The 13,844-nt window shown below is 31.6% G+C and overlaps 2 protein-coding genes across 3 annotated transcripts; both read right to left on the reverse strand.

The window, feature by feature from the left end:
* Positions 1-1,104: 1,104 nt before the first annotated feature.
* LOC111716434 (actin-related protein 8-like) lies at positions 1,105-5,791 on the reverse strand. Of its 2 annotated transcripts, XM_023491890.1 has the most exons (11): positions 5,682-5,791; positions 5,416-5,616; positions 5,240-5,297; positions 4,617-4,693; positions 4,241-4,301; positions 4,119-4,191; positions 3,785-3,819; positions 3,496-3,551; positions 3,068-3,106; positions 2,110-2,172; positions 1,105-1,255 (listed from the first exon to the last, which is right to left on the reverse strand). In XM_023491890.1, exons 2-11 carry the CDS (start codon positions 5,428-5,430, stop codon positions 1,175-1,177), a joined length of 558 nt encoding a protein of 185 aa, XP_023347658.1. In that variant the 5' UTR covers positions 5,431-5,616; positions 5,682-5,791; the 3' UTR covers positions 1,105-1,174. The 2 variants fall into 2 exon arrangements, with proteins under 2 accessions (XP_023347658.1, XP_023347660.1); XM_023491892.1 differs by lacking the exons at positions 1,105-1,255; positions 2,110-2,172 and adding an exon at positions 2,198-2,535.
* Positions 5,673-13,516, reverse strand: LOC111716437 (actin-related protein 8-like). The gene is made up of 11 exons (XM_023491894.1): positions 13,312-13,516; positions 12,653-12,700; positions 11,983-12,028; positions 11,154-11,222; positions 10,493-10,564; positions 9,893-9,961; positions 9,215-9,303; positions 8,374-8,416; positions 7,989-8,072; positions 6,730-6,819; positions 5,673-5,759 (listed from the first exon to the last, which is right to left on the reverse strand). The coding sequence occupies exons 1-11, from the start codon at positions 13,368-13,370 to the stop codon at positions 5,673-5,675; spliced, it is 756 nt and encodes a 251-aa protein (XP_023347662.1). The 5' UTR covers positions 13,371-13,516.
* Positions 13,517-13,844: the final 328 nt, after the last annotated feature.

Below are 13,844 nucleotides of genomic sequence, written 5' to 3' on the forward strand. Positions count from 1 at the left end.
AATAATATAATTGTAAAAAATAAATCCAGCCTAAAATATTTAGAAGGTATTTTGATTTCTCAAATCTTAAAAAAATCAAGTTCTATAAAAAACAAAAAATTACAATAAAAAACATATCCATTTACCACATAAAAATATCTTAAAGGGACTTTGTCAAATTTATACGAAAATTCATATATATATACAATTTTGTATAGAAATAGCAGGTTTAAACGGATCAAATTAAGCAAATTTGCAACCAATCTGAAAACGAAGATATCCCAGGGAAACCTAATTGTAAATTAGATTTTCTCCAATTATTATTTTATAATTTTTATTTTTATTTTTAGTAGATATAATTGATAATATTANGAACGGGTTCTGTCAAAAGCTTACAGTTACAGGGACGGGTCATGTCTAAATAAAACAACAGCTAAAGGGACAGGCCATGTCTAAAGGGAACAATTAGAAGGACAGGTCATGTCTATAGGGAACAGTTAAAGGAAAAGGTTCTGTTAAAAGGTAACAGTTAAAGGGACGGGTCATGTCTAAAGGGAACTGTTAAAGGGACAGGTCATGTCTAAAGGGAACAGTTAAAGGAAAAGGTCATGTCTAAAGGGAACAACAGTTAAAGGGATGGGTCATATCTAAATAAAACAACAACTAAAGGGACAGGTCATGTCTTAAGGGAACAGATAAAGGGACGGGTCATGTCTGGGAACAGTTAAAGGGACAGGTCATGTCTAAAGGGAACAACAGTTAAAGGGATGGGTCATATCATNGTTAAAGGGACGGGTCATGTCTAAAGGGAACTGTTAAAGGGACGGGTCATGTCTAAAGGGAACAGTTAAAGGGACGGATCATGTTTTCAGTAAACCCTATTCAGGCAGACGTTTCCTTTCCCCAAAATAGTCGAGGGGGTGGGGTGGGGGGGTTGTACAAATCTATAACATTTGATAATTTCTGGACAGCCCTTGCGCTATACTTTAAAAATCAGCAAAATATCCAAATATTCATTGCAAAATCCAGATATTTAGAAAATGTTGCAAAAACAAGAAATGCTGGAAATATGATAAATTCATATTGGCAAAATTTAATTTTATTAATCAAAATTTAAAGAGAATATCTAACCAAAAATCAAACAAACAAAATGAATCAAATTATCCATGAATAGATGAATTAGCAATTGTAAACACTACTGCCAGGAGAAAAGAGACCGCTCCCTTAGCACCTTAACACCAGTTCTTCTCCACTCCTCTCCTCCTATCCATAACTCCTAAAGTAGAAAAAATAATTATTTTAATTTCCAAAAATGAGAGGTTGTGACCCGATTAAAACTTTTAAGAAACCAGATTTCTCATTTGTTGAAAATTAAACTAATAGAGAGATAAGTGTTAAATGAGGGAGGGGGTGCAGTGCCGCCATAAGCGCTGCAAAAAGGTCTCCAATAATTTCATTTTAACATGATTAAATTTATATTTGATTAAATGCTCTAAAAGCCGGCTTGTGAACAGCTGACTTTAATTCAATCGGATTTTAATTGTTATCAAACGTAACTTTTATACAGTATAATCCTCATCTCTATTTTGGTTTAGATTAGTTTAAAAATTTACATCAGTTTTTATTATACTTAAATAGTTTCAGACTTTCTTTATTGTGACCCAAAAAAGTAAGCAAACACATTTATAGCTTTAATGAGAGAGAAAAAGATGAGGATTTAGATGCTTATGAATTACCCCTCCCTCCCCCATGGAAATGATTTTTTGAAGATCTGGAGAAACAAAATTGAAAAATTGGATTAGGCCAGTTTTTTCATATTCTCTCAAACTTTTTACCAAAAATGTATTATTTCCCCTAAAAATTCTTAACTTTCCCCCATTCAGCTTTACAAACCTTAAACTTACAAAACATACCAAACTTCTTGGAAAAAATATACACCCCTGATTAAAATAGGCAAGAGAGTATGAAATAATAGATCTTTTAAGGAAGAAAATAGAATGATTTTGTGGAGAAACTAAATAAACTAATAGATGGTCATCTTATAGAGTACAATGGACAGTGTACAGTGTACATACAGTACATGAGTGCAGTGTACAGTGTACTCGTGTACTGAATAACTCCTTGGATTACCTGAGCAGTTTCCATTGAAGCCAGAATATATCCTCCCTTCCAGGCTACATTTCCTACTCCACACTAATACAAGATATATACATTTCCTACTCCACACTAATACAAGATATATACATTTCCTACTCCACACTAATACAAGTTATATACATTTCCTACTCCACACTAATACAAGATATATACATTTCCTACTCCACACTAATACAAGATATATACATTTCCTACTCCATACTAATACAAGATATATATATTTCCTACTCTACACTAATACAAGATATATACATTTCCTACTCCACACTAATACAAGATATATATATTTCCTACTTCACACTAATACAAGATATATACATTTCCTACTCCACACTAATACAAGGAATATACATTTCCTACTCCACACTAATACAAGATATATACATTTCCTACTCCACACTTATCGCACATTATTTCTTTTGAATATATGGATTAAAACTTAGTTTTGAGCTTGTTGAAGATTATCACATTTTTTAAGCTTTAAAATACCTGAACTTTTAGTCTAGTATTTAACGAATATGTATTTTCTCTCGTTATTCGAGTAATATGTCAAATTGATATGATAAATCTTTAAATATTTTATAAACATTAGATTTCTCCTTTGATTGTAAATACATTTGTTGTTATAAAATAAATAATTTTGAACTATTTTAGATTAAACCGTGTATCTCATAACCAGAGCACTGTTACTCTTGAGAGGAAGATCTAAACGAAGTAGATTTGAGTTGAGAGAGAGTCTGAGGCTTATGAGAAGTTCCAATCAACCTTTAGCAGATCATGACGAGGTTCGATATTTTAATATTTTGAGCGAGTAGATTAGCTTGTGAAACAGATACGTTCCCCTCTTTAAATGAAGGGTCACTTGAAATTACGTTTACAGTCCATTTTAGCTTCTAAAAGATCAAGAGAAAATGATGAATGTTTTGAATACCTCTTTGGTTTCTTTTAGTATCTCCACACCACCGACCACCTTAATATCATCATTATTGTTGTCGTTGTCGTTATCGTTAACATAATCATTATCATTAATACAATTATTATTATTATTATTACTATTATTATTAATATTACTATTAGTACTAAATTTAAGTAGAAATTATAATAAAATTGTCATCATTAAACTACTATTAATATGAAATTTATAATTATAATCATCCTTCCTATTTTTTTCTCTGTCATTGCTTCAATTATTATTATCATTGTAAATACCAAATTTTTATATATCAAATTAATTTGTAAAACATGATTTTTGCTATTAATTTAGCTAACCCCAAAAAACTAAGGTGTTAAAAATAGATTATTGGCATGTGTTTCAATATGAATCTTAAAGGATTTAGCTTTTTAAATTTTATTTTATACCTGGGAGTTAAGTTTGTTCTGAAGGTATTCAGATAAACCAGAGAGATTCGATCCACCTTAAATCAGCAATTCATTTTTGTTAGAAGACGTTAGTCTTTATTTTTATTAGTCTAAAGCTCTCCTTGGGAAATCTCGCTGTTTGCAGGATGCACAATAAGCAAATCAAAACTATGCTATACTGGGATTGCCTGAGGCTTTATAATTTAAAAGTGGCTCTTTGATCTGTTCTTGTTTTGTTCCTTTACTATAAATTTTTAAATTTTTCTTGAATAACTAAATGAATTAATTCCTCCAATAAGAAGAATGTTGACTAGCATCTTCCGTCTAAAATCAATCAAATCAAATTTTTTATATTTAGAAACCGAGCCATCAATCAATTTATCAACCAATCGATCAATCATTTCAACATTTCATCAATCAAACATTTAAATATATATGAGTTAATTAGTTAATTTATCAATCAATCTTTTAGACAATAAATTGATCAATCAATCAATTTATATAATAATTATTAATCAATCGTTGAATAAATCAAGTTGTTTCAAATCAACAAATAAATCTAGTCAACAAGTCGATTAATCCATAAATCAATTAATCACTGGATCCATCAATAATCTAGCCACCTGAGATCTTCTGACTGAATACTATTAATACTGCGGAGGATTGCTTGATCCAGAGGAATGGCAGGTTCGACACCTAAGTTATTAATTTAATATGAAAAATTATTAAAAAAAGATTTCTTCACCTGTTTCAACACTTGCTTGATCTAAAGGATCAATATCTTCAAACTCTTGTTCCTCTCCAACCTGCAGAATTAATTTAATAGCAATCATGCAGCAACAAAATCGCATTTTTTTTTTTTACAAAATTAGTACAACGAATTTAATATTTGGTAGGTGGCGCTTTGTCTTCAAATAGTTCCATTAATTTCCGCTAGTCACTTGTTAGCATAGTGTTCACCAATAGTATATAATACGTTAGTTCAATAAAATTCCGTTTGTTACTGTGTGGCGCTGTAGTATAATAAATTTGCGCCAATATTCAGTAGGTGATGCTTTCCTTAAAACGAAAGTGGCACAAAAATAGTTCTATAAATTCCCGCTAGTTAATCAAGATTTAACCTGAATTTCTCCAATCTTGTTGTATCTACGACTTGTGTATGTGAGGTAACTTTCATCAGAGGGATCCTCGGGATCTCCTAGATTGATTGAGCATTTAATTAGCCAATTGATTAATTGATTGATTACATAATTAGATGATTGGTTATAAATAGTTATATGAATTTATAAATAAAGCTCTTCGCTCATATATATTTATTTGTATAAATGTTAGCTATAAATGGCCTATGGCTAAACCGAATTGGCTGATTTTTTTGGGAGAAAACCCATGGGTACCCTGGGGGTAACAAAGGCTAGAAAACTATTCGAAATTTTATTTTTCAAATGTCATAATTTTTTTAAAGTGTTTCTAAACTTCCTCGGGCATTCCAGAGCACTTTAGCTAGTGATTTTATAAATGTTGTAATTTGAAAAATTTAACTGGTTTAAGTGGTACACGATTATGTCAATACAATGAAGAACGAATTTGATATCAAGTTTGATTTATATTAAGCTGTTGAAAAGCTTCTTTTTAATTACTAGTAAACTTGTAGTTCAAAAAAGCTTCTTGACAATCAAAACTCAAATAAAAAAGTCTTCTTCATTGTATTGATGCAATCGTCAACCACAGTAGTAAAAATATTTGCCTGAATCTTGCTGCATAACAGTCAAATATTTACTACCCCCAAAGTCCATTAATTCTTCCTGAAAAATGTGTAAATACAAAATGGCGGAGAGAGAAAATAAAACGAGAAAAATTTAAGTTTAAACAATATCTTGGAAGCCATTTGAAATCAAATTAGCAACAAATTAATTTAATCACCTGGAAAAGACTCATTGATGAAATTACACACTCATCCCCGGCTGCTAGACTGAATGAGTGTACACTTTGCACGTGCTGGTTTCCCGCCAAAATCTGCTGATTTTGGTGGGCACCAACTTGGGGCGGAGACGATTGCTTAGTCACTGTGAAGCTATGATGGGACAAGCAGGAACTCTCAATGTTTAAGTTACATTTAGTCTCCTTTAAAAACATTAAAAATAAATTTAAAATGTTCGTCAAGTTTAATAAATTAAAAACTAAATTACCTTGATGTTCTGAGTGAGAATATAGTCAGGAAGATTAGAGTAGTCTCTTCGATACGGACACCCATTTTCCACGGACAACTGATCACATTTTTATTATTTCAAGGCTATCTACAGAATAACTGAATCTCTTCTCTTTAACGAACTTTATATTCAAACCAGTGAAAATATCGTATTTTTTCTTCTTCTGTGGATAGACATTCATACAAGGTTTAATTCTATTTTAGATGTAGACTCGTTTAATTGCTTTTGACCAGGATACGAGGTCAAATTGTTGATATCTCTTCCCGGAGACTTGGAAACTCTGAAAAGTTACCTCCGACGTTTCCGATTTTTTATTTTTGGCCTTTTTAGACACAAATAGCCATTTTTTATTATGGCTCCTTTAATAAAAAAAATCGGAGATGAACTTTCCAAAGGTTGTAAGTCTCCGGGAAGAGATATTGACAGTTTGACTTCATATACAAAGCGTCCCATATCATATTAGATTATCTCCAAGCTTATAACGCCAAAATACTATACCCGAAATAAATTGATTAGGTGGGAAGGTACCTAAATGCCCAACTAGTACAACTAAAGATACTTTTACTATTTTATATTTTATTTAGAATGATAAAAATATTGCCGAATAAAGTGTATGTGACCCCCCGCTAGGTGGTATGCGGGACTGTTGTATGTTCTCCAACCCCTTGTATAATACTATTCAGATAATCTACCAGGTTTAAACTCGTTCCTGATTCAACACCCACTTTATTTAACTTGGTTCAGACAATATGCACATAATACTCGAAAACCTTGGTATTTTCTATATGCAAATATTTATAAGAGCAATTAGAGTAGTAAATAATAGTTCATTTAAGGCACACTCAGATCCAATATTTTTCAGATTAGAACTCCTAAATTTTGATGATACATATAAACTAGGTGTTCTAGCTTTTATGCATAAATACTTTTATGAAGACCTTCCAGCTTCCTTTCATGATATGTTTAATTATTTAGCTGAACCAAATAGAACGAAATCATATAAACTTGAACGGGTTCTCTTTAAAACATTATTCCGCTGACCTAAATCCACAACACAGGCTGCAGCATGCCCGGTCCCAAAGGTGGCAGCAACATCCTCCTGTAGAGGGAATGCAGCCTATATAAATCAAATTTAAGAAAGGAGTGTTTAATCCTTCCCACATTCTAAATTTTCATCTAGATCTATATCAGAGGTTTTTACTTTATTGAAAAATAATTTCCTTAACTTAATCCCGATCCGTGTATCAATCTGGAGATTAATAACAAGAGGAGAACAAGGAGATCAAGGAGATCAAGCCTTAATCCCGGTATCCACCATTCAAAAGTTCCCAGCTCTGGTTTTATAATTTATTCTAAGAATTCCCCCCCCCCCTTACCAACTTCATTTGCGCACAATATAGGGCAAATGACTCTTTAAAAAGGTCACTTGAAATTACGTCACGAGGCCCTTTAAAGAACCCGTTACAAGTTAAACATTTTGTAAAATCTCTCTAAACCTTAATAGCAGCCGGTTCTATTTTGAATGTAGACTCGTTTATTCGCCTTTGACCAGGATATGAAGTTAAATTGTCGATATCTCTTCCCGGAGACTTGAAAACTTTGAGAAGTTACCTCCGACGCCTCCAATTTTTTATTTCTGTCCTTTTTAGACATTAATAGCCATTTTTTAATATGACTCTTTAAATAAAAAAATCGGAGATGAAGGAGATAACTTCTCAGAGGTTCTAAGTCTCCGGGAAGAGATATTGACAGTTTGACTTCATATACAGAGCGTCCGATATCATATTAGATTATCTCCAAGCTTATAGCGCCAAAATACTATACCCGAAATAAATTGGGTAGGTGGGAAGGTACCTAAATGCCCAACTAGTACAAACTAAAGATACTATTACTATTGTATATTTTATTTAGAATGATAAAAATATTGTCGACTAAAGTGTATGTGACCCCCGCTAGGTGGTATGCGGGACTACTGTATGTTCTCCAACCCCTTGTATAAATACTATTGAGATAATCTACCAGGTTTAAACTCAGTTCCTGATTTAATACACACTTTATTGAACTTGGTTCACACAATACGCACATAATACTCGAAACCCTTGGTATTTTCTACATGCAAATATTTATATTAGCAATTTACCATTTTTTAAATGATTTGGTCTTTTCAGATTTTCTGATTGCAATTTAAAGTTTTGAAACGATCCAATACGATGAGGGACACCCTGTATATTACAAAATGTCTAACTTGCGGCAGGTTCTTGACATATTTTTAAACCCTTGACTCACCTGAAAGTTGAGTTGACCTAGAAGTAGATGCATTAGATGCTTTATGTGATTTCTCTTGTACACGGAGGGTATAAGGAGGATTATCTAATCAATCAATCAATCAACGAGAAAAAGTCTATTAAATACCAATCAAAACGACTGAACCAATTGGTCCCAAATTTTCTGTGGGGCCTCACATGACCCCAAGAAAGGTTTATGGAGCATCAAAAATAAAAAAGTTTTAAAATGAGCCAATTCGAAAAGAATAAATTCAATTTTTAAATTAAGCTAGAAAAGTATTATTTAAGTTTGAAACAAATTTGATTTAATGAATTGCACTGCACATCTGAGAAGAAGAAAATTAGTTTTACTCGGATATTTATTATTTGGTTGATTGATTGATTTCCTTGTAATTAGGGAACTGTGAAGTATCAATTCCAAGTCCTTGACTGAGAAATCAAACCAATGAAATCAAATCAATTTGCAAGAATGGAAAGAAACAACCTCTAATGACTTTCAAATTGAATTTTTTTTAACTATGGCTTTATGCACATCAAATGAAAGTTAGGAACCCAGCCAATACAGTAAAAGTAAAACATTCAGTGTTTGACCTTTTAATGACCTCCAACGACCTCTAATGACCTCAGCCACATTTTAAACATTTACTGTAGTGCCTGGGTTCATAGCTTTCGTTTGATGTGCATAAAGCCATAGTTAAGAAAATTTGAATTTGGAGGTCATTAGAGATCATTAGAGGTCGTTAGAGGTCATTAAAAGGTCAAACACTGAATTGTTTGATTTTACTGTTTTCCCTGGGTTTCTAGCTTCTGATGGATGTGCGTAAAACCATAGAAAAAAATTTCAATTTGTTGGTCATTAGAGGTCATAAGTGTCCAGTTTTATTTCATTTTTCGAAAAATGCTCTTCAATTAGGCGTGCAGCCAAATAAATTGGAAGATTTGAACCTAAAATGAAGGCAGGCCCCCTACATCAAATAGAACATCTCCACCATCCCATTTGACAAGCAAAAAAACAAATGGTCAAAACATGCCAATTTTATGATGTTTAGGTTATTTTCCAATCTTCTTTTTATTCCTTGAAGTTAAAATGCTAGAAAATATTAATCGTGAATTAAGCAAAAAAAAAATCAATTTGACCAAATATTTGGACTTTTTTGATCAAACATTTGAAAAATTGTCATTTTTCAGCTGGAAGTATGAAAAGTTGAAATCTTGTTTATTTTCTGCCTGATTGCATTGCTCCAGATGATGGCAAGGTCAGAAAGTACACTAGTTAGGGATCCTCCTATGCCAGGATGCAAATTTAACTCTCCACCCTGCAACAATAATTATTGTTCAATTTGAAATTCAATTCAGGAATACTGAGGAAAAGTTTAAAGATTTTGTAGAATTTAAAGAATTTTAAAAGAATTTTGTGCAAATATGTAAGAAGTTTGTAAGAAGTTTGTAAGAAGTTTATAAGAAGTTTGTAAGAAGTTTGTAAGAAGTTTATAAGAAGTTTGTAAGAAGTTTGTAAGAATTTTTACGAATTTTTTTTGAAGAATTTTGTAAGAATTTTTACGAATTTTTTTATACAATTTTTTAATAATTTTGTAAGGATTTTGTAAGAACTTTGTAAGAACTTTGAGAGTATTTTGAAATAATTTTGTAAGAATTTCGAAGAATTTTGTAAGAATTTTGAAAGAATTTTGAAAGAATTTTCAAGAATTTTCAAGAATTAACAAGAAATTTCAAAAATTTCAAAGAATTTCAAAGAATTTCAAGAAAATTTTATAATACTTTAAGTTTTGTAAGATTTTCGTAAGAATTTCGCAACAATGTCCTATGAATTTCGAATGATTTTCGTATGAATTTCGTATGAATTTTGTACCAAACAGAACTGTATCATACTGTACTGTACTGTACCTTGTACGGGAAATGTAGATTGTACTGGGAAAGATCACATTTCAGGGTAGCGTCACCAACAATAACATCCTAATTAAGCAATCAATCGATCAATCAATCAATCAAAAGTTAATCAATCAATCTTTGAAAAAATTAAAATTCCTAAACAAAGAAAAATTTATTTTTCCAAAACTATAATTTAAAGGTCATAAAGTGATTTCTGATTGATTTAAATTAAATGACAAAAATGTGATCAATTTGTGAGAATGTGCACAAAATATTCTCCCTCGCAAGAATATTAGAAAGAGTATTGAGTCACTAGTTACAGAACCGAGGATGGGGGTGTCAAGATTGCGAATGAAGTATCAATCTAGCAAAGAACATCTTCCATTCCGACCGTCGGTATTGAATTACAGTCATTGTTGGAGGTCATTACGTTGAATGACATAATATGCAAACCTGCCAACATTCAAATATGTCAGGGTGATGTAATAATTGAGATGGTTCCATGAAGTTGCGAGTCCTTGAGACAGTTGTAACAAACTTATCTGGTGGATAGAAGTACTTCACTCTATAAAGCTACTATGTGGTTCAATGAATACAACAGATGTATTGGATAACCTGATGAGAAGGTTGTGGGGCAGGTTCATCATAAATCTCAACATTGTTCACCAGATTCATGTTCAGAACATCCTTAACACAACAATAATAATAACTAGCTGGAGTACCCGGCGTTGCCCATGGAATTTACAAAATTTATTAAACTTTTAGCCTGTGTCACCCTTGAGGTATCGCTGTCAACCCTTTATCTGAAGTGATTAGGCTTGAGCTCCCGTCCGTTAATGTTTATTATTGTTTCCACAAGTGTAAACTAAGTTGTGAGCCAAGTGTAAAATGTAAACCCAGAAGACAACTTAGTGACGGTCTGCCACAGGACCTAGACCCTAGTAAAGTAGTTCTGTCTGTAACTCAAGTATGCTGAGATGTCCAATATGGTTGTTTTAGACTAAGGATTGATAAAACTTTCAAAGTCTGAAGTCCTATTTCGCATACGCAATACAAACTAAATTCTGAAAAATTCAAACCAGATCTTTACCGTTAGATCCCATATAGATCAGGGCAACCCCAGCTTTCATTTCATTATAACCCTACATGTCATGCTTTTTTCTCCTTAGTTTGATTGTTAATAATAATAACAATAGTATACCTTATCTTTTTTTTGCAACCCAGTCTTTTAATTGAACATTGATTGAAAGATGTACATTCCCTTTTATAATATTACCTGAGACTGTTCTGATCCTGAGCTTGATGTTTTCCCTCCCTCCCATCCACTTCTTTTAGATCTCAACGCCTTGTTCAATTCATTTCGATTCATCTTTAAATATTTTAAAGGGACTGGCATTGTTATTTGAAGGTATTTGAAGTTGCAGACCCGATTCACAACAGAACCCGAAAAATAAATGTCGGATGGAGAATTCATGAGTTATCCATATTTATCTCCATAAAAATTTATTGTTTTCAATTGTGAGTTCTCTAGTGACGGATTTCATATTTCAAATATTACACTTTTCAACAATGCTTAGGATCCATTTAATTTTGATGCGGATCCGGAACCGGATCCTGGATCCGCACTGGAAAAAAATGGATCCGGATCCAGGTCATTTCTTTAAGATTTACTGATTTTTTTTAACAAAAAATAATTTTCTAATTTTTTGTTTTATTTTTTTCGCAAATTTTTATCCTAAAACTTGATGAACCATTCAAAAATGAGTAAATTTTTATTATCTCTCTTTTTTCAAAAATTCAAATTTAAGTTTATTAGTAAAAAAGTGTTTTTTTTTGCAGTTTTTGGTTGATACCCTTGGATCGGGATCCTAAGCACTGCTTTTCAAGTAAGAAAACCGATGATATCTTCCCAATTATTGATCAGAAAAAGATTTAAAGGGAACAATTATAAATCGAGGGTAACTTGAAATGACGATGACAGTTTCAATTTAGAGTAAAAAAATGAATGCCTTGTAGAGTGAATTGACAGCAAACTAATGAATGAATAAAGTATGAATAAATAAATGAATGAATGAATTGAATGAATTGAATGCTTGAATATTGACCTGTAAGGACTCTATCTCGTTATATATTCCACCACCAGGTTTCCGTCTGCACCAAGAACAAGAACAAGAAGTAATAATATAATGCACTGTACTCCCCATTATTAAAATAATTTAGTTACACTTTACAATGACACAATGGCACAATGGCACAATGGCACAATGGCACAATGGCACAATGGCACAATGGCACAATGGCACAATTGCACAATTGCACAATTGCACAATTGCACAATTGCACAATTGCACAATTGCACAATTGCACAATTGCACAATTGCACAATTGCACAATTGCACAATTGCACAATTGCACAATTGCACAATTGCACAATTGCACAATTGCACAATTGCACAATTGCACAATTACAAAATTGCACAATTACAAAATTACACAATTACTAAATAACAACCCTTTTTCTTCTATTTATCTTTTTTTAGTGTGGGGTCTCTGAGAAAATGGGTACTAAACCCAGGGGAAACATTTTCTAGACTAAAAAAAAAAATTTCTAGTGTTTTCAAAATTTAAAAAAAAATAAAACTGTCAGAACAATGACTTAAAAGAATTAAAATTTTTTAAATTTCTATAACTAATTCAAAATTTCTGAAAAGAATTCCAAATTCCTAAATTTTTTTGAAGTTTTTAAAAACATTTTAAATTTTGTAAATTGTTTTCCTTCTGGCAATGCAGTGTAAACTCGTTATTGGAGATTCAGTTCCAATCCTAGAAAAAAAACAGTGCTTAGGATCCATTTCATTTAAATGAGGATCCGTATCCTTGATCCGCAATGGAAAAAAAGGATCCGGATCCAGGTCAAATTATTTTTCGTCTTTTTTTCCGCTTATTTTTTATGCTAAAACTTGGTAAACCATTCAGGGATCAGAAAACCTTTTAAATCTCTCTTTTTTCAACAGTTTTTTTTGAAGTTTTTGATTGATATTTTGCCCCTTGGATTTGCAAGATTTTAGCTTCTTGTATCCGGATCCGCAGAAATATGCGAATTCACGGATCCGGATCCTAAGCACAGCATACAACTTTCGGTCAAATAAAAGCTAATATTGAAAAAAATCAAAGTAAAAGAAATTCTGAGAAAAAAATTCTTGAAAAAAAACTATTTTCGGTGAAAATTTTGTTCAATCCAAGAACCAAAAAAAACTCGAAAAAAAACAAATTTAGAAAAAACTAATTATGAAAATTATTTCAGTCAACGCACATTTCTAGAAATACCAATGAAAATGTAAAAATACTTCTTTTCGAAACACTAATGTTTAAAAACCAAATAATAAGATCTTGAAATATCGAATATTGATCCCTTCAGAAAATGAAATAAAAACCTTAGATAGAGGGAGCCAGGATGAAGAACTATAGTTTTCTCATTCACCAATTCATCCATCCTTGCTTAATATTCATTCATTCATTCATTCATTCATTCATTCATACATACGTTCATTCAATCTACTGTATTCATAGAATTATCAATTCATTCCTTTATTCTAACTAATTCATTTTTTTACTCTGAAAAATACTTTTTTAAACATATTTATTGAACCGTTGTAGTTATTCGTTCTTTTCAAAAAAGATTTATTTGTAAACATTTATCAATTATTGCGTTTATCTGAATAAGAAAGCACTTTGCTCATTTATTTACATATTTTTCAAAAATCATTTTTTTTGTAAATTAAAACTTTTTTCTCGAGTGTTTCTAAAACTACAACTAGTGCTTCAGCTAGCTTTTGATAAAATTTTAGCCAAACAAACAAAAGTTATGCTGTATCCTTGGCTTTGTATCAATTATTTATTAATTATAAAACTTGACAGGATTGACTCGAACAATACACCCCGGTCGTGTTTTATAAACGTTAAAATG

This window comes from Eurytemora carolleeae, unplaced genomic scaffold (genome assembly GCF_000591075.1).
Source record: "Eurytemora carolleeae unplaced genomic scaffold, Eaff_2.0 scaffold1878, whole genome shotgun sequence".
Taxonomy (NCBI): domain Eukaryota; kingdom Metazoa; phylum Arthropoda; class Copepoda; order Calanoida; family Temoridae; genus Eurytemora; species Eurytemora carolleeae.

What these genes read in the sequence shown, in the direction of transcription:
- LOC111716434 (XM_023491890.1), bottom strand. An exon ending in CAACATTCTTCTTATTGGAG is followed by an intron (nt 3,552 to 3,784) that starts GAATTAATTCAT and finishes TGCTGATTTAAG; the next exon opens with GTGGATCGAATCTCTCTGGT. An exon ending in CTTCAATGGAAACTGCTCAG is followed by an intron (nt 1,256 to 2,109) that starts GTAATCCAAGGA and finishes TTTCTACTTTAG; the next exon opens with GAGTTATGGATAGGAGGAGA.
- LOC111716437 (XM_023491894.1), bottom strand. Translation starts at nt 13,370, where the DNA reads ATGGATGAATTGGTGAATGAGAAAACTATAGTTCTTCATCCTGGCTCC. An exon ending in ACGAGATAGAGTCCTTACAG is followed by an intron (nt 11,223 to 11,982) that starts GTCAATATTCAA and finishes GAATTGAACAAG; the next exon opens with GCGTTGAGATCTAAAAGAAG. An exon ending in CACAGTTCCCTAATTACAAG is followed by an intron (nt 8,073 to 8,373) that starts GAAATCAATCAA and finishes TTGATTGATTAG; the next exon opens with ATAATCCTCCTTATACCCTC.